Source organism: Tremella mesenterica, assembly GCF_000271645.1.
Source record: "Tremella mesenterica DSM 1558 unplaced genomic scaffold TREMEscaffold_12, whole genome shotgun sequence".
In the NCBI taxonomy this organism is placed as follows: domain Eukaryota; kingdom Fungi; phylum Basidiomycota; class Tremellomycetes; order Tremellales; family Tremellaceae; genus Tremella; species Tremella mesenterica.
The window spans coordinates 901,162-919,372 of NW_006711236.1; the positions used below are offsets into that span (position 1 = coordinate 901,162).

General features: G+C 43.6%; 5 protein-coding genes across 5 annotated transcripts; 2 read left to right on the plus strand and 3 right to left on the minus strand.

Annotated features, from left to right (window-relative positions):
* Nucleotides 1–351: 351 nt before the first annotated feature.
* Nucleotides 352–2,410, plus strand: TREMEDRAFT_64993 (uncharacterized protein; the record flags this gene model as incomplete). The annotated part of the gene is made up of 4 exons (XM_007007121.1): nt 352–605; nt 720–1,720; nt 1,770–2,036; nt 2,259–2,410. 4 exons carry the CDS (start codon nt 352–354, stop codon nt 2,408–2,410), a joined length of 1,674 nt encoding a protein of 557 aa, XP_007007183.1.
* A 286-nt stretch (nt 2,411–2,696) lies between these two features.
* TREMEDRAFT_74649 (uncharacterized protein) lies at nt 2,697–4,198 on the plus strand. The gene is made up of 9 exons (XM_007007181.1): nt 2,697–2,753; nt 2,870–2,939; nt 3,048–3,143; nt 3,248–3,282; nt 3,327–3,346; nt 3,507–3,635; nt 3,828–3,898; nt 3,972–4,027; nt 4,079–4,198. Exons 2-9 carry the CDS (start codon nt 2,916–2,918, stop codon nt 4,089–4,091), a joined length of 444 nt encoding a protein of 147 aa, XP_007007243.1. The 5' UTR covers nt 2,697–2,753; nt 2,870–2,915; the 3' UTR covers nt 4,092–4,198.
* Nucleotides 4,199–4,872: 674 nt separating this feature from the next.
* Nucleotides 4,873–6,838, minus strand: TREMEDRAFT_15877 (uncharacterized protein; the record flags this gene model as incomplete). Its single annotated transcript, XM_007006897.1, has 5 exons — nt 4,873–5,016; nt 5,404–5,632; nt 6,003–6,177; nt 6,428–6,656; nt 6,773–6,838. Coding segments are annotated over 5 exons (843 nt in total), but the record flags the coding sequence as incomplete, so codon positions are not given.
* Nucleotides 6,839–8,644: 1,806 nt separating this feature from the next.
* TREMEDRAFT_64996 (uncharacterized protein) lies at nt 8,645–13,551 on the minus strand (the record flags this gene model as incomplete). The annotated part of the gene is made up of 7 exons (XM_007007122.1): nt 8,645–8,686; nt 8,905–9,050; nt 9,239–9,303; nt 9,424–9,485; nt 9,711–11,732; nt 11,952–13,204; nt 13,458–13,551. The coding sequence occupies 7 exons, from the start codon at nt 13,549–13,551 to the stop codon at nt 8,645–8,647; spliced, it is 3,684 nt and encodes a 1,227-aa protein (XP_007007184.1).
* Nucleotides 13,552–14,799: 1,248 nt separating this feature from the next.
* TREMEDRAFT_40696 (uncharacterized protein) lies at nt 14,800–18,050 on the minus strand. The gene is made up of 8 exons (XM_007006964.1): nt 17,990–18,050; nt 17,676–17,937; nt 17,302–17,511; nt 16,854–17,042; nt 16,082–16,781; nt 15,647–15,871; nt 15,246–15,364; nt 14,800–15,111 (listed from the first exon to the last, which is right to left on the minus strand). Exons 2-8 carry the CDS (start codon nt 17,780–17,782, stop codon nt 15,054–15,056), a joined length of 1,608 nt encoding a protein of 535 aa, XP_007007026.1. The 5' UTR covers nt 17,783–17,937; nt 17,990–18,050; the 3' UTR covers nt 14,800–15,053.
* Between the last annotated feature and the right edge of the window lie 161 nt (nt 18,051–18,211).

Sequence of the window (18,211 nt, forward strand, 5' to 3'; positions counted from 1 at the left end):
ACTCTTCTCTGTCTCCAACACACATAGTACACACACATAGTACCATAGTCCATCGGTGGTTCGAGGTAGGATGAAAACAGGAAACTATCATCCGAGACAATTATCAGGAAAGCTTTGAAACTTTATTACTGTCCAAGTTGCTCCACCTCGGGTCGGAAAGATCTCACTCGAATGAAAAAAAGAAGCTGATCCTATGCGTTCATTCACTACTTACCTACTTTCTGATCTTCACCAAGCTGACATTCCCCTCACACTAGTAACAGTAATTCTCTCACATTGAGTGGAAAAGCTGCAGGGATTGCAGGGGACTCGTAACTAAACGGTCAATCCTGAGAAGCGCGAGTTGAAAAGATGTTCAAACCCACCCTCCTCTACACCTTTTTCAATCTTCTACTCATCATTGAAGTTCAGTCAATATCCATTCATGGACCAAGAGGAAGAGACGGAAATGAAGATTTGAAAAAACGCACAACAATAGCTTCAGGATGGTATCCGTTCCAAATTGATCCATGGTCGTTTTTCCCTTTTTTCGATTGGGATAGTTTCATCGGTTGGGGATGGCAGGGACATACTCTGAGTTATGTCAAGGAGTGGTATTATGATACGTTAGTTATTCTTTATTCTCCTCCTTGAACCTCTATGTCAATCTCCTTATGCTATAGGAAGGGGGTTGAAGGTTGAGAGACGAGAGTGTCAAGGCATTGATGGCTGATAACCAGCTACGGTCTTAATCTCCCACCTGGGGTATCATCCTGGTCAGCACTTTCGTTCTACGTAGCTGTCCTCGGTACGGAAAATCCAAAACCTACACCTACTTTGGATACATATCAACCAGGTACAACGGAGAACCCATGGGACACCAAGTTTACATCTTCTTCTTCGACGAGCAGTTCTAGAGGATCTTCAATGTCGGTAGCGCCTTCGTCTACTTCGAGTCAAGTTAGTAGTACTTCTCGTTCCGGGTCAACTTCTCCAACGTCACAAAGTGCAACACCTTCAGCTTCACCTGGTTCATCAACCAGCAAATCGAGTTCCTCCACCTCGTCATTCACTTCAGTATCCTCCACAAGTTCAACAATTGTCTCGTCATCGTTCTCATCGTCTTCTTCATCCGCTTCTTCATCGACAAGCAAATCGTCCGTCTCATCTTCCTCTTCATCCTCGGTATCTTTATCCGTATCATCCACTCGTCCCTTACCTACAGGATGGAAACGAGCCTCTACACCATGTATCTCCGAAGGTTTAACCGGCAGAGCCCTGACCTCCTATTCCTATGATTTCACAGATACCACCATCGAATCATGTCTTGCACTCTGCGATTCTGTCAACATGCCCTTGGCAGGAATCGAATATCGTTCTCAATGTTTTTGTGGATCATACCTATCCAACGGAGCTTCTCTCCTTCGTTCATCCACCTGTCTCCTTACTTGTGTCGGTGACTCTTCGGAGATATGTGGAGGTTCTTCAGCATTATCATTATTCGTTTCGACCAAATCCAACGCCAACAATTTATCCCCTGATCTCACCCAATTGACATTATCTCCCGTATTACCAGACGGATGGAGCATAGCGGATCCTTCCATACCATGTATAAAAGAACCTGTAGGAAGAGCATTGACAGAAGCTTCTTTAGCTAGCGATAATATGACCGTTCCTCTCTGTCTGAATTATTGCGCTTCAAAAGGATCTCAATATGCCGGATTAGAATATTCAAGAGAATGTTATTGTGGATCATCACTTTCGAATGGAGTTTCAATCACTTTATCAAGATATGCCTTGTGGTGGTAATAAAAAAGAAAATTGTGGTGGTCCAAACGCCTTGTTTTTATATATAACTCCTTCACCTCCGATAGCTGGTATAACTTTACCGACGGGTTGGACCAGAAAAGGTTGTTTCGCTGAACCGAAATCTGGTAGAGCTTTGACTTTTGAAGCTACGAGTTTGATACAGAAGGGGACTATGTCGGGTGCTCTTTGTGCGCAAAAATGTGCGGAACAGGGTTATACTATGGCCGGAACGGAGTATTCGGTTCAATGTGGGTTTGAATTTCGATCTCCATTTCGTACTCATTAAACTTTCCCGCTCTCCATGTCCATGTCGTTCCCCACGGTCCATTGTTCTCCCTCTACTTCCTTCTCTCATTGCACCTGTATCTTCGAATCGAGACATCTTCAGGTAAGGGACGATTGTGTGTCGGTGAGGAATGATAGTGATGTTATGGTTGGACACGTTGACCAAGGTCAATACTGACGTTAAGGTTTCTGCGGGAATTCCTTCTCCAACGGAGCATCTTCCACTCCGATCGACACAATCACCGACTCAACCTCAAAATGTAACACTGCATGTTCAGGAGCTCAATCGGAAATGTGTGGAGGAAATTACAAATATACTTTGTATTCCGCTTTGTAGACCTGAGATCGAGGCTTTTCAGCACACACGTGTTTTTAGCATTGTAATGTATAGCATGCAGCATGTCAGCGAGTCAGTAAGTTGTCAACATGGTCAATATGTACGACTAGAAATAGTAGTAGTGGTGAAGCAAGTGAAGTAAGCAGGTGGGACATGCGGAATACACGCATTGATGGAGGGTGCTAGAAGCCGCCACAACTCGACTAATTGAGAATTCGCCGAAACACCGGGTACCATGTCCTCCACAAGAACGACCTTCCCCTTTCCTTTTCCCCGTTTGGTACTCTATCTCTATACGTTCCCCATTCCATCTACTTTTCTCTTCTTTCTCATCACATATCATGTAAGCCATCTGTAATCAATGTCTTCCCCTTCTCTATTCGTCACTATTCTCCTCTATCTGAAATGTATTGGTGATGAAGAGACTATGTAAGAGGTTAGAAATGCTGACCGACCTTGCCACCCTTCCCTCGATTCTCTTTCGCTTATCGCATAACTCTACAACATGGCTTTGAAACGTATCAACAAAGTAAGTCTTTTCGTCGTTTTATCTCCCTCCTTATTTACCCTCAACGTCATGTCTCATTTGGCCGAACGTAGATGCAAGACAAGTCATAAAACAAAGTGCTTACTTCAGGAACTCATCGATCTAGGACGTGACCCCCCTTCGTCCTGCTCGGCCGGCCCGATCGGTGATAATCTTTTTCAATGGCAAGCGACTATCATGGGACCTGTAAGTTTACCGTATCTCTCTTCTCATTTTACTTTAATCATTTTAATTTTTAGGAAGAAGCGGGGTGGTCGTGTGAGAAGGATGAGATTGGGCTGACAAAGCAGGCTGATTCGCCTTATTCCGGTGGTGTCTTCTTCTTGTAAGTCTGCTTCTTGTAGCACTTCATCATAGCTGATCTTTCAGATCTTTGACCTTCCCGACTGGTATGTTCTTACCTAATTGACAACTGTATCCCCCCTCGTGCGGTCAAATGTTTTGGTGATCAAGATTAAAGATCGAAAGGATGATCAAGAGGCGAAGGGAATACTAAATGATATTGAAGTGGAAGACCAAAATTAAGGAGGAAATCCACTAACCGCACAGACTACCCCTTTAAACCTCCCAAAGTGTCCTTCACGACCAAGATCTACCATCCTAATATCAACGCCAACGGTTCTATCTGTCTTGATATACTGCGAGACCAATGGTCACCTGCGTTGACTATTTCAAAGGGTGCGTGGTCATGTTGCTTCTTTGCTCGTGGATGCGTCATCAAACGTGCTTCCTTGTTGCTTCCCATTCTTCTCTATCAACATCAAGTTTAGGAGTCGCGATCCAAGCGTTCTTGTTTTTTGTCACCGTCACGCCATCCGTTCGGCTGCTTGGCTATGTGAACGATGAAGAGTACACCTCACTGACACTCAGTCCTTTTGTCGATCTGCTCGATGCTCACAGATCCAAACCCTGACGACCCGCTTGTTCCCGACATTGCTCGTGTGAGTGTTTTCAATCATTGTTAATCAGCCTTGTCGGTCTTATGAGTCGTGGTGCGTAATGGCTGATGGATAGCTGTACAAGACGGACCGGCAGAGATACGAAGCAACGGCGCGTGAATGGACGAGGAAGTGAGTGTGCTTTGCGCAGTTGTCAGGTTCTGAACGCGGCTGACATACCAGATACGCCACGTAGTCGGATGGGGAAGAGTCTCGATGGTGAAACGCATGACATGCATGACGCTGCTAGCTGTATCCTAGATTGGTAGTATGAAATGATGAGTTGCATGTCCAGTGGCCTGCACGGATTTGTTTCTTGACGTTGGGTGGTCGTCGGTCGTGACTGTCCATCTCGTGTTCTGCTGGCGTATATTGCTCATGTCTCTGCGCTCTTCCCCGTTCTCTACCTGTATGTGGACCATCTACTGCGGTCTGACCGGGGACTATGTTCTCTACAAGTACTTTGACCTCACTCATGCAAAGTGCCATGCAATAGGGATACAAATAATGTACCAAGTAATCTACTCATACAACAACAGTAGCAGTCATGATTCCTATCTCTTCCCCCAAGTCAAAGCAGCAAGAGTAAGAACCAAAACCCCGATTCCTATCCAATCAACCATCATACCCCTCTTATCCAACCCAATCCCAATTAGATCCATCATCAACAAGGGGGAATCACCTTTCTCTCTCTTTCTAATCCCTGAATATGTCTCATTAGATAGTATACTCCGATCCGACGGTTCGATACTAAAGCGTGACTTCGTTCGTTGACGGACCTTCCGACTTTTCTCCCAACCAGCTACAATTGTGGTCTTATCCTGGTCGTCCGATATTCCAGCGCTTGGGGTTATACGATGGTTAGATGATGTACCAGAGTTTCTAGAGGAAGTACCAGAGTCAGACGATTTATCAGAGTTTCTAGAGGATGTGATAAATTTAGAAGATGATGAATGAGATAATAGAGTCGATGATGGAAGTATCGAAGAAGAAGACATGATCTCAATTCGAGATACAGCCCCGAGAAAGTCAGTGATTCGGATTTGATCTGGTTGAACAGAAGATAATGAGGTCGAGATACCTGGATGAGATTTCATTTTGATCGGATCGTAGATGTTGAACTGGGGATCAGTGGGTTTTTCTTTTTCATGGTTTGCATCCCATCTTTCCATTTCACTTTGGTTTTTCTTTTTTGTCCCTACGTCTTCCCATCTTCCCATCTTTTTATCTTTCGACACTTCTCATCTTTCTATATTTTTTCATCTCTCTCTTTTTCAACACCTGTAATCTTTCTGACTCTTTTTTCTATCTTTCTTCCTAAGTGCATGATGATGATATACGATTCAGTCGGGTGGGTTTCTTATAGGGGATTGTGTCAACAAATCGATGGATCATATTTCTCTTCGGTCCATCGAGATGAAATGCATGAACAAGATGAAATATATGAACAAGTGAAATGTATGAAATCCGGGGAAAGTGAAAAAGTTACAAATGAAAGCCAAACTTACAAAATCTTCCATGGTAGAATTCGAAGTTTTACCCAAAGTTTCAAGATATAACAAAACTTCATGTGTAAAACTATCAATGACAGAAACACCTATATCGTAATCGTTATGATGTGAGTAAGAACTTTCACCAAGTTGACTTGAACCTGTTGAGATTATGTGTGGTGAATATAGTTTTGAATACATTGTCGTTGCTTGACAAGTATCGATTACGAAGAGGAGTTTGTTGTATCTAAACAAAAGTCAGGACAATTTTATCTTACATCGTCAGAAACCATATGGGTTTCCTTTGTTCTAATGTGTGTTCTGACGTTAATTTGAGTGGTGAAATCCTGTTTTCACCCAGTGGTTTTGTTTTCACCGAGTAGTCTTGTTTCCATCGAGTGAGCAAAAGTGCAGATTGAGTGGAGATGGATGTTATGATGGAGTAGAGAGATAGACGATGGACAAGATGGTCTGATTCAGTTTCAGAGACAACAGACGGAGTCGGGATCATTTTTCGGAAGAAATGACAAAACGTAAAATGGTAATTTCGAAGACAGAGGGGAAAGAAGGTGAGTTGGCAATAGTGAACAAAGAAAGAAAACAAAACATCAACTAACCTTCTCTTTTCCCACATTTGTTCAATGGCATCAGCCACATCATAAGCTGAAATCTCTTCGTTATCTTGAAATTTCAAAAATTCATCACCACCATGACCCGTCATGTAAATGAATACATTTGAAGAAGCGTCGGATAAAAGACGTTTTGACGCGGGGACGTGTGGTTCGTGACGACCTTGAAAGGTGAGTGATCTTTCTTCATCTCGATATACAAAACACATGACCAAAACGGTCCGCAGGGAAGATATATCAGTCAGAAGTGTGTAGATAGAGGTTCTTAGAGTCCCAAAGTAACGGTACTAGAACACATGGATAGGATAATGTTTTACCCCAGATGGAGTGAACGGCTTCCAAGACGAAGACCAGCTATGTTTATGTAAAAGAATGAGAATGAGAATGAGATTGAAATCAGGTAAAAAACTTACCTGTCAATAACCTCAAAAACGACTCTACAGTAACTTCATAACCTCTATAATCCACTTGAACAGCATCCCCATATAAATCGACCCGTCTCCCAGAATTCCCATATACCGCAGCTGGAAACGGGTTCCGGGGATTACAAGCAACATCATCGGCGAGCATTAGGATAATGTTGGAATCTGGCATTCCTAGACGTTTGAGGGTACGATACATCGCTAATGTGTTTGCCATGTGCTGAAAGATTAGCGAGTCATTGACATATCAGGTTACATCAAGGGTTGTATAAAGCCTTTGGACATTTTTGGAAGACTAATGAGAGGATGGATAAGGAAGAGGGACGAATAACTTACCCTGTAATTAAACCAATACCTAGAAGAAGAAACTAAAACAGCCCAATTATTCGTATGACCATCTTTCGTTCTATCCCCATCTGCATTTATGCTCCCTTCCCGACTTTGACCGTATTGTTGGGATATGCAATAAACATTGAGAGTGTTCAAGATGAGTATGACCCATAGCCAGGTTGATAACATGACGATTGAATGACTTGTACTCTATACTGAACTGGCCACTGGGTGTAAAGTCAGCTCTTTCTTTGTGATCGAGTTAGGCGTGTGTCAACTACTATCGCCTTTGAATCTCCCCAATAGGCGCGCAATATTCTTCCCTTCCACCTTGACGTCCCTCTAACTTACTGGATAGTTACGAGTAACTTGGAGGATCTCTCACCTTTACGACTACAACTACCCAAATCTTATAGGATAAGAGAGAAAGGTCAAAGATGTCTCATCAAACATATACTTCCATACAAGTTAGTACCTATCTTCTTTGTCAATTTCAACCCCTTTCCAACTCTGCTATAACTTACTTACAATTACCTTCCCCTCCATTCCATTCCATTCCTTGTGTCTCAATCGTCTTCACTCGCTTATTCCAATAAATCTTCCTAATTACCGACACTCTCTTTCTCAAGATATCACCTGTACAAATATCCCATATCGTCCATTATGTACTCGCGGAGAACACCCTGCGTCTGTATTCATAAACGAACGATATGATTCACAAAAGAACAAAAAAAAAGAGGAAAAACCTAACTTAATCAGTCTATACATTCTTCTTCTCCTTCGTTCGAACCACCTATCCCTATTTACTCTTTAGGTCCAATATCATTAACCATGCTCGTAGGATTTTTCGTATTGGCTTTTATATTCACCACGTCAGTTTCTCTTCTCTCCTATCCGTTCATGATCCACCCTGTCGTACTTCTCATCCCTATCATCTATCTGTCTTTACTTTCATTGGTTGACCTACTTCTGGTCGTTCGGGGACTATGACATGACCTTGACCTAATTTTGGTCGTTCGGGGAGTATGTCTGTGACCCACCTTTTGGTCGTTGGGGGACTATGACATCGACCTACACTTGGTCATTCGGATCTCCTGTCTTCGACCCACCTTATGTCATTTGCAGACAGACTATAACATTGATCCTGATATCAATCTTGATCCTACACCTGTGAAGAATCTGTTCATAATCCCGAATCATATCCTCAAAAGTGTCAATGTCGACAATTCACGATAAAGTCATACATGTATCGTGGGAGAAGAAGTGATTGCAATGGGAATCAACAACGTCAATACTCAACTGACTTTTCAGTCTACCTAAATCCAAAAACCCTTTACCGGAATTAAGTACATCACTGATAGCTTCTTTATTTGCTGGAGGTGGTGTAATAGCTCTTTTTTGTACTCTTGGAGTTTACGTCTAACGTTTTATGTATGAATCATTCGGATATGTAGGTTTTATCTGAAATATAATGATTCCATCATCTTATCATGAAATGAATAGAATACTTACGGATTCGTACTTCTTGGATTTTATCGGATTGCGAGTTAGTAGAGGTGATGGAGAATCAAGATATCAAGTCACGGATACCTGAATGTGGTCATAGGTAAGTACAAGTATGGAAGACATGGCAACATGTATGATGACAACATGGAACATGTCAAAATGGATTACGGTGATAGAAAGTTGTAACAGACGATAGAGACAGAAGTATAGATCAAGTGTTGTCTAAAAGCAGACAGTATACGATTGAAAAAATCTAACATTCATTCAATTTATACCCTTATCAATCTACAAAACCCAAGATAGATACTTCGACCCGAATCAAGAGTCACTTTCCAACGATCAACACCGAGTCATGACACATTATACTACAATTTATTCTTCCAAGTAGCGTACACCTCCTTTGAGATACCGCAGCTGAAGAGTTAGCCAGGGTTCTGAGGTCCATGTTATTCGAAGAGGAGATATTGGGCAGGGATGGATCACATTCTGATGGAAAAGGGGAGAGTGGGGAAGATGGACGAGGTACAACTGGTGAGAATGATGTAGTTGTTGAAGCAAGTATGGGAAGGAAGAAGTGGCGAACAGAAGGAGCGACAGGATGTTGGATGGACAAAGCAGGGAGTAGAACTCACAAAGAATTGCTTGAAATCATCCAGAACAAAAGGCGCCAAGACGGCGCCTACAAACTCTGCAATTCGGATCACACGACCTTCGATAGCCTGATGGGTCTTGTCCGAGAGTGCGAGGTAAGCCGAGGTGGAGGGACCTTGAAGACATTCTAAATGATCATCTGGTATTAATTTCGAAAACGTAAAGAGAGTCGTATCGTGAAACTGATCAATGTGACATTCTCAGGGAGTCCAAGAGGGGAGTGAAAGGGAAGGGAAGGAGGGAGAAGGTGGGAGTGTAAAATGAAAAGAGGGAGAATATGGGAGTGTGAGAAGAAAAAGGGGAGAGAAAACTCACTGATCACCTGCACACTGGAACACAAGGCCGCCATTGTATCCACGTAAGTTTCAGGAGACTCCAATCTGGTAATCAGAAATTGCTGACAATAACGTGAAAAGGTATCATGGTGATTCACCGCCCTCTTGACAGTGTGGGCCAATAGGGACGATACACGAAATGAAGATAAGAAAACAAAAACTTACGTCTTTCCACCGCCCGAACCCATTTTATCCATGGAACGAGTTAATTTACCCCAATTAGAACCCTGTGCGTTAGCTTGATCCTAAGTTTGTCTGAATGCTATCATTGTCTCTGACAGATAAAGTACCCGTTCTTCAAAAGTCGACTTGGAGCCGTTCACCCAGTCCAAAGTATCGTATCATGGACACGTGAGACGGGGTCAGGCTCATCGTACTTGGTTGAGAGGAACAAGTGGGACGTCCACACAGTAAGAAGCAGCAGAGGAATGAAAGGATGAACGACAACTCACCCCAGTCTTCTTCCCTTTCCAAATCCCAACTACAACACCCGCTTTACCAAGTGCTTTATACCACCCATCCATCTCATCTTCCATAGCGTCCAAAACTTTTATCAAATGTTCTATTCTCTCATCATCCTGTTCATTTCCCACACTAGAGAGATTCATCCTTGAACCACTTCCAGGAAGATTCATCGTCGAACCTCCTCCAGAAAGATTCATCATTGATCCACCTCCTGAAAGGTTCATCATAGAACCACCTCCTGAAAGATTCATCATTGAGCCTCCTCCATTCATCCTTCTCAAACCATCATCATGATTAAAACTTCCATTCAACCCTTCACCATATCTTCTTTCTCTTGGACCAGTCAACATTCCCGATCCTACTTGTCCTAAAGCTCTTAAATGAAGAACAAGAGTTTCCATACATCTTTGTTTAACATCCTGAGCTTGAATCTTTGGTGCTGGTAATCTTCCATGACCCATTTTAGACCAGTTAGAAGGTTTCCAAACTGAAGGAGTTACGTGAATTGAACTTGTCAAATAAGCTCCGGGACCATTCGGATCCATTGATCTGAGTAATGTACGAAGGACGTGAAAAGGTCTTGAAATGACTGAAGTAGGTTGAGATTCAGGTAAAGGTGATAATAAAGATCCTGAAAGTGGTGATATGTTGGAAAGACCTGAAATATTGGATATACCTGAACGTGCTGATGGTGGTAGAGGTGGTAATGTACCTGAACCAGGACTACGAGTTAGGTTCAAAGGAAGAGGTGGTGCTAAACGTGAAGATCTCTGTCCATTAGAAGATAATGAATGACTGGATAAAGAAGGTTTATGAATCTTTCTTGGAAGAGGTGGTAATGTACCTAAAGTAGCATTGAATATCTCTGAAGGTCGTTGATTTCCAGGTTGACTTCTTGATCTTAGTCTTAATGATGGTTGAGATTCTGATTCGGGTAGGAATGTAGCGGAGCGTAGAGCTTGAGGAGGTGGTGAGACAGTAGGGAAAGGTATCGATGTGGAAGATGATCTTGGTAATCCATCGATTTGATTAGAAGAATGATCTGAAGGAGGGATGAATATTCCAGAACCTGATTCGGAGGCATGACGAGATTGTCGTCGTTGTGAAATCGTACCGTTGGAAGTGGAATTGTTTATCAACATGGAAGCTATGCGGGATAATTTTGAACCTTGTCCACCGGGTGATGAGGGGATAGGTGGTAAAGGTCGATCATCAGGTGGGTAAACACCTGCTCGAGGAACACCAGTAGCACTTGAACGAGCGGATCCATTCTGACTGACGGTGGTACTGATTCCAGCATATGGCTGTCCGTTCGATTGAGATGGATCAGAGATGATGTCGGATAAATCGAGCTCTTCCTCTAATCCGAATGACTGTTGGGCTTTACGCTGAGCACTGATTTGTCTACTTCTGCTTAGGGGTTGTCTGGTGAAGGATTGGTCTAATGCTGTCGAATTAGGTCCGATCGATTCTCTCCGAGGTGGAAGTGTTGTAGGCGCTCGAGGTTCACGAGGAGTAGTATCGTCCAACTCTTGTCCCGTATTCAAGCCATTGCCAGGGGTGGATAATCGGGTAGTTGGAGAGGAGCGAGCGGGGATATGATCTCTAGGAGAACCGACGACGGCAGATGGAATAAGACGAGGGGAAGAAGAAGTAGCAGCGGCAATGGCGAATGGGTGACGAGATGAATGTGAAGAGTATGAACGCGCCGAATGAGGTGAGGAAGACATCATGAGGTTGCCTATACCCACTATACCCGTGTCGTCTAGTGAAGGTCGGGGAGTGCGGTCGCCAGAGGTACCGACAGACATGTTGGAGTGAGGAGACTGGGATGGTGGACGATCAGGGACGAGTGTAGAGGTGGATGGGAAAGATGTTTCGAGACCTAAGATAGGTTCAGAAGGTTGAGATTCTACTGGAGTAGACCGAGGTATGACAGATGTGGAAGCAGGTGAGATGAGAGGTTCCATAGAAGACAACAGCTGTATACGAGCTACGTACGCGTCGTGCTGTTTGTCAGTTGTGGTTCCAAAGCCGAAGAAGTAATCAGCTGTAAACATGATGATCGATAACCGATGAGTTTGTTGCAAACACACGGGGGTCAATGAGAGGAGATATAATAGAAAAGTGTGTTCGATCGAACGAATTTATCACAGGACGTAATGTACGTTTTAGGAAGTCATCACCAAAAAAGCGGTTTCAAGAAGAGTAAAATGACAAACACTCACGATCCCTCTCAACGTCCTTCCTTCCTCTTCCGACTTTCCTGATTTTCCCCGATCCTCTTTGCCCGGATCTATACCGACACGAGCCATGACGCTTTTGAGCTTTTCCACCGCCTCAGTGTACATGGCCAAGGCTCCTGACACATCGTTGGTTTTGTCCAACTCGACGGCGGTCTGAGCTAGATTCAAGGCATCCTGTAACAATAGTCGCGATGGTGTTCTGCCAGACTTGCTCGTCCCTGCACTGCTGGTCGTCCTCTCTGATTGATCCGACCTTAAATTGCTCGAACCGGCTTCAGATTGCGCGTATGGCCTGGTACCCTCCCCGTTGACTGCTGGGTGACCCGGTTGAACGGCGTCTGGAAGATTCTGAGAAGAATCTTTGCGACGTCTACGAGAGGGTGAAGAATGGTGTTCGTTAGTCCCAGAAGGACCAGCAACGACGTCTCTCCGTGTTTGTTCAGAGTCTGGCAGACCGTTCGCTCCAGTTTTGGACGATGGTGAGGTAGGTATTTGAGGTAAAGCCGTATTTGGAGGTCCTGAAGGTGGAGCACCCACACTAGTCTTTCGAGATGCGGCGATACGAGATAATCTACCGGTAGCACGACCGAAAGTTGTTCGGGGGCCAACAGAGTCAATCAACGAGTTGATCTTGCCATTGGAATCTCCGGAGCGACTGCGGACGGTAGAGTCAGAGTTGGTACTACCGTTCAAAGCCGTACTTGTAGCGAGGAGTGAGGCGGAGATAGGAAGGGGAGGAGGAGGCTCTGAAGGTGGTGGGCCTGAAGGTGGGGGTGTACCTTGTAGATGATATCTCCCACTTATCAATCTACTGGTACGTCCACCGACACTTCTTTCCTGTTGACCCCACTGAGCGACAGTGGCGAGGAAGCCGTCGTCTTCAACGGAAGAATCTTTATTTGAGGTATTATCTGGGCCTTTTCGAAGTTGTAGAGTGTTGGTGTTCAAGCTGGAAGGGATGAAAGTTTTGGATTCTGAATTTGATACGCTCCTCGAATTCATTTTCTTATTGAATTCTTCATTGTAATTCGATTCGACATCGGCCATACCGTTGGGAGCCTTGGGAGATAGGACGTGGGCGGTGCTATCTGAATCCCAGTATTGCCCAGGGTCTTTGGATTCGTGTGAGTTAATGGATGGGTTGGAGGGAATGGAGGAAGAGGAGGTACGATCCGGTGTGGTGTGAGAATGAGAGGAGAATGATGATGGGGGGAAAGATGAAGCAGTTGAGGGAGCTGAGGGTAAGTCGAGGTTCTCTTTCCTGATCAATCGCAAAGGTAAGACTCCGGGCGAGGACATCGGTCCGGAGGGAGGTGGGTCCTGGGGAAGTGGAAGTAGAGACAGATACACAACGAGACGTAGCGGGTAGAGCGAATGGCTGACAAGAGGGGGATGTACATTCACAGGAGCAGGCAGTGGTTTGAGGGGCGTAAAGAGTGACCAATCGCGAGATACTGAAAGATCGAGGAGAAGGTCAAAAAAACTCACCGGCAGAACCTAAAGAAGAGATGGAAGTCCCTCTAGCCATTTCCAACTTTGCCGGGGGATTTCCAACCATAGCGTCCACTTCACTCCACTGCATGGTGGTAAGATCCATCCAACTTGTTGATCGATACTCCGATGATATTCCACAATAACCAAATAATGTCTCTATGTAAAGTAACGCGTCGTTGAAGTCCAACAGTCAGCTGGTATGACTCGTACAAGATGTACGATTGATGTGTTCTCGACTATTGTCCACCGAGATACCGAGTGATCTCGAAAGATCCAAGCTGTTGGTTTGTAGTATATCCCGATTACGAACAAGACCCCCCGATGGAGATAGACCAAAGAGGATTTATTGTTGATAGGTCGGATAGATAAAAGTAATCGTGCAATCGTTTATGTTGTGTTATCGATGACGCACAAGTCACGTAGTAGGGGGAAAAGGTAATACAAATGTTTTTTCTCGAATCAAGATTGTATGTTTAAGATCATCGTTTGAGGTGACTAAAACTATTATCAGCTCAACTCCAGTCCAGTTGAACAAGGACGTAAATCCAATTTTCCCAAGAAAAGCATTTTCATCTATCAACACGATCGTTCGATGTGAGAAGTAGGTAAGAACGTACTGAATCAATATCGATGGCGTCACCAATCCTTCGATGAAACACTGGACTTTCCAAGCCCTTGAGAAAGACTGAAGCGATGTAAGGGATCAAGAGATGATCTAAAGAAGAGATATGAGTATGGATGTATGAATGAGATAAAATAGTGATAGTATGTATGTAGTAGTAGAGGAGAATGGAAAAACGCACAGACGAAAATCCTATGATTCTTCACACTCGACTACTTTCAACCGAACCAAATCACCTCAATAGAGATCACTTTGTTATTCTTTGAAATCGGATTCAGATGTTTTGACCGGTATCGAGATGAAATAAGGTAAAGAATGAACAGATGGACGGAAGAAGTAGGAAGGGATTAGTAGTGATAGGGTTATTCTCGTATGCCGCGGGTGAAAATCGATCCGTTTATCGTCGTTGCCAAGTGTTGATGTTTTTGATTCGTTCTTTGAATAGAGATATGGTTAAAGATGAGTAGAGAGTAGAGAGTAAAGAGAAGATGATATGTTAAATGATAGGAGATAAAGAGAGATAGCAAGATGTTATGAAGAGAGAGAGAGAAGGTGTTGAGTTGAGAGGGAGATCGCGTCGTTGACAAGTGGCGATTTCACCAACGAAGCTCGAATACTCGTGCTGGTACAAACCTAGAACAAGGTATGATACATGTTTGTGAAGTATGTGCCCACATGTCACATGTAGAATGTAGTAATGCTGAACGAAGTACTCGAGAACACATATCAAGACATGCATCTTTACTACCATACTCTCTTGACCTACCTACCTACCTGCCTGCCTTTCGTTTGTCATCCCTGCCAATACAAGTGTCTCAACTGTCATGACGACTCACTTCAGAGATCGAACTTGAAGGAAAGTGCAGAAGGATAGTCATCCAGAGAATACAAAAGTAGACGATTAAAGTTCTAGAGTATCATACAGTGCATTAAGGTAAGGTAAAATACGATTTGAAAGACACAATTGATCATGATGGCGCAACACGAGGATGAAACTTGAGCTTCATTCCGTCCTTTGGGAAGATACTGTGGATCAGTAAAAGGTATCACGGGAGTTGAGGGTACTGGACGAGAGGAAGAGGTTTAAAGGATGTGGATAAAGTGTGGAGAGAAGAAGCATAGTGTGAAGACAGGAGGAAAGAATTAAAAGAAAAACTCACGCGGCAATCACTTGAATCTCATCGGAATCTTTGGTACGTTCATGTTCCCAATCCATCAAAACACTTGCGGTACCGAGTGTAGCTGCGAGATGCATGGATGCGTATTGACCACCGATGCACTAGGTGTCAGTGGGGATATTCTACCGGGGTTTCACTGATCCACTAGGGTGATAGATGCCACGAGGTTTCGGCTTGGAAGGAAAGTTGACGCGATGGTCGGTCGTCAAGATACTGAAACTCCGTCGCGAGGCAGATGAGGTTTGAGGAACGGGGGTGATCATGATCGTAACGTCGCAGAAGGCAAGTGAGGTCCTCGAATCAAGAGGTGAAGGGCACAAGCGAGAACGGAGAAGAGAAGAGAGAGAAGGATAAACTTGAAAGACGAGAAAGACCCAACATACCTTATGTGGTCCACTACCCCATACCAGATAATTCTGAGGTTTGCTATCTGCCAAAGGTGCGCTTCCATCCGGGTTAGGCAACCATCGTTCAGGTTTGAAACCGTCAGGTTCTGGATAAACCGTTTCGTCATGAAGAGAATTCCAAAAAGCGGGAATGAGCATGGCACCTTTCGGAACTGTGTAATCTGGTGTTATGGCGAATGGTCTGGTGGTGGTGTATGGGACCTAATCGTTAGTCGGAATTTGAGTGGATCACAAATCGGGATGAAAAATTTAGGGATGGTGAGACTGATGAGATAGGAGGAAAATACGGCAATTCCGAGGCGATAGATGAGATGGGAGAAAAACACAGCGATCGAGATATTTGATGAGATAAGAGGAGATTTGAGGTAAGAGGAAAGACGTGATGGAGGAAGGGATAAACAAACCACTCACCATGATAACAGGAGGCATCAATCTCAAAACCTCTTTGATAACAGCTCTAGTATATACCATATCATCAACTAATTCCAAAGTCAAAGAAGCATCAACATCATTTCCTCTAACCCTATATTGTTCTTCCCTGATTTTCTCCAATACTTCAGGATGATCCGCCGTAAGTTGGAAAGCGTAAACTAAAGCGCTACTCATAGCATCTTGACTTGCGAATAAAAAACTTAAAACGACCATCGCTATCTCATGATCTGAATATTCTCTACTTAATAATCTTTGTTGTTCACCTTCTTCACCTTGAACATTATCATCACCGTGTCTTGAATCGATCATAGCTTTGATCCATGCGTCTAATAAACATTGAGGTTCAGAATTTGGATCTGCCATACGACGTTTTGATTCTGCGGAAGCTGCTTCGAGATCACGCATTACGAGTTTCCGAGCTTGAATGGCGTTATAAACTTTTGTTCCTGGCCATGCGAATGGGAAATTTACTAATTCGAGTGCTACTGTTATATCCCAGTATTTCTGGTTCAGTTCGATCTTCTGAGCTTCGGTGAGATATGGACCCAGGAAGACGGAGAGGGAAGTGTCCATATTGAGATCACGCATGATCATCATGTATGGTTTAGCAGGTGAAGTATCGGATACCCATTGAGCGAAGTGAGAACGGTAGATACGTTCTTGAATGGGAAGGTAAATTCTGGGGTTATCAGTTGAAAGTTTTCTTGTGTAGATGTTGATAGTGTCGTACAGTGGAAGAAAACCAACTCACGAAAGAGCGGTTTTGGTGAACAAAACATTGAGAGCTTTTCGATAATCCGCATGGACTTTACCATGAAGGAATACCCAATTTTCAGGAAGTAAGACCTTTTTAGCAGATTGAACAAGACAGGGTCCGGCGTAAGTGGGAGAATTCAAGATTTTACGGGCCATCTCGTTGGAAGAACCGATGACGATGAAGCTGAATGTTAGTGCTACAGGTCTTGTATTTGGTATATAATCCAAACCCCATTTACTGAAACCATGAATGTTCATATCCCATGTCCGAGTGAAAATGCAGGTATGATCATGAAACACTTGGCACAATGACAAGTCTTGGCGTTAGGTATCCACCGGAAATCGCCAATACACTAGATGGAATGCAGTCTAAATATGCCAGACCGTCAAACACGGGAGAAGAAGTGGTGAACTGCAAGAATGCCTGAAAAGGGAACGCTTACATGTTAAAAACCGATACAGCACTCAACGGACCGGAATTCCATTGAGCTTTATAATTCGCCATTGTGGGATTAAGAGAATCTGCGAATTTACCAATAATAGGAATAGTCCATCTCGCTCCTGGTAACTGTGCTTTTTTACTACGATAGACTAATTGTTCTAGGATGAGAAGGGAAATGATAGCAGTTAAAATTGTAGCTGCTGTTGTTTTTCTACTCATCAGTGATATCCGAAATTCGAGCTCCGATGGTGTCGATCAAATCAGATGTCAACACCGCTCGGCCTGAGCAGAGCGGGGTCATGACTCAAGTATAATTGCATAAGATTGAGCCGATGATAGAGGGGTGTCGATGAGGGTATGAAAGAGAGAACTGACGTATCAAACTTCCAATTGGTTTTGGTCAAACCTTCTAAACCCCAAGTGGTTAAACCTGCCAAATCTACCGAAGTAGGTCTGACGATAGTATGAGAAACGACGTTCATTTTGTTATCTCTCCTTGTTCTCTTTCCCTTTCTTTTTCTCTCTTTCAACTTTCTTTCTCTCTCTCTCTATCTCTGGTCTTTCCAAGTCCTTATATTGTCCTACTCTGAATGAGTTGTGTTGTTTGTCGCGTCAAAGTCGGAATAGTAAAGATTGTCTGATAAATCAGTATCCACTCTAATTTCTCATCTCATTCTATCATCACTCACCAAAACCACGTACCCCGTCTACACTCGTGTGTGTTGTTTCTATAGACGTGTAGTGTAGTATATGTATATGTACAAAGAGAAAAAAAGAAAAAAGAGAAAAGTGAAAGGGTATAAAACCGTCGGTTGATTGGTCCGTATCATCGTACCACTTCCTTTTTTTCTTTGAAAACTCACAGGCCAGAGGGATGGGTTACGTAATTTGAATATCGACGATTTTTACCG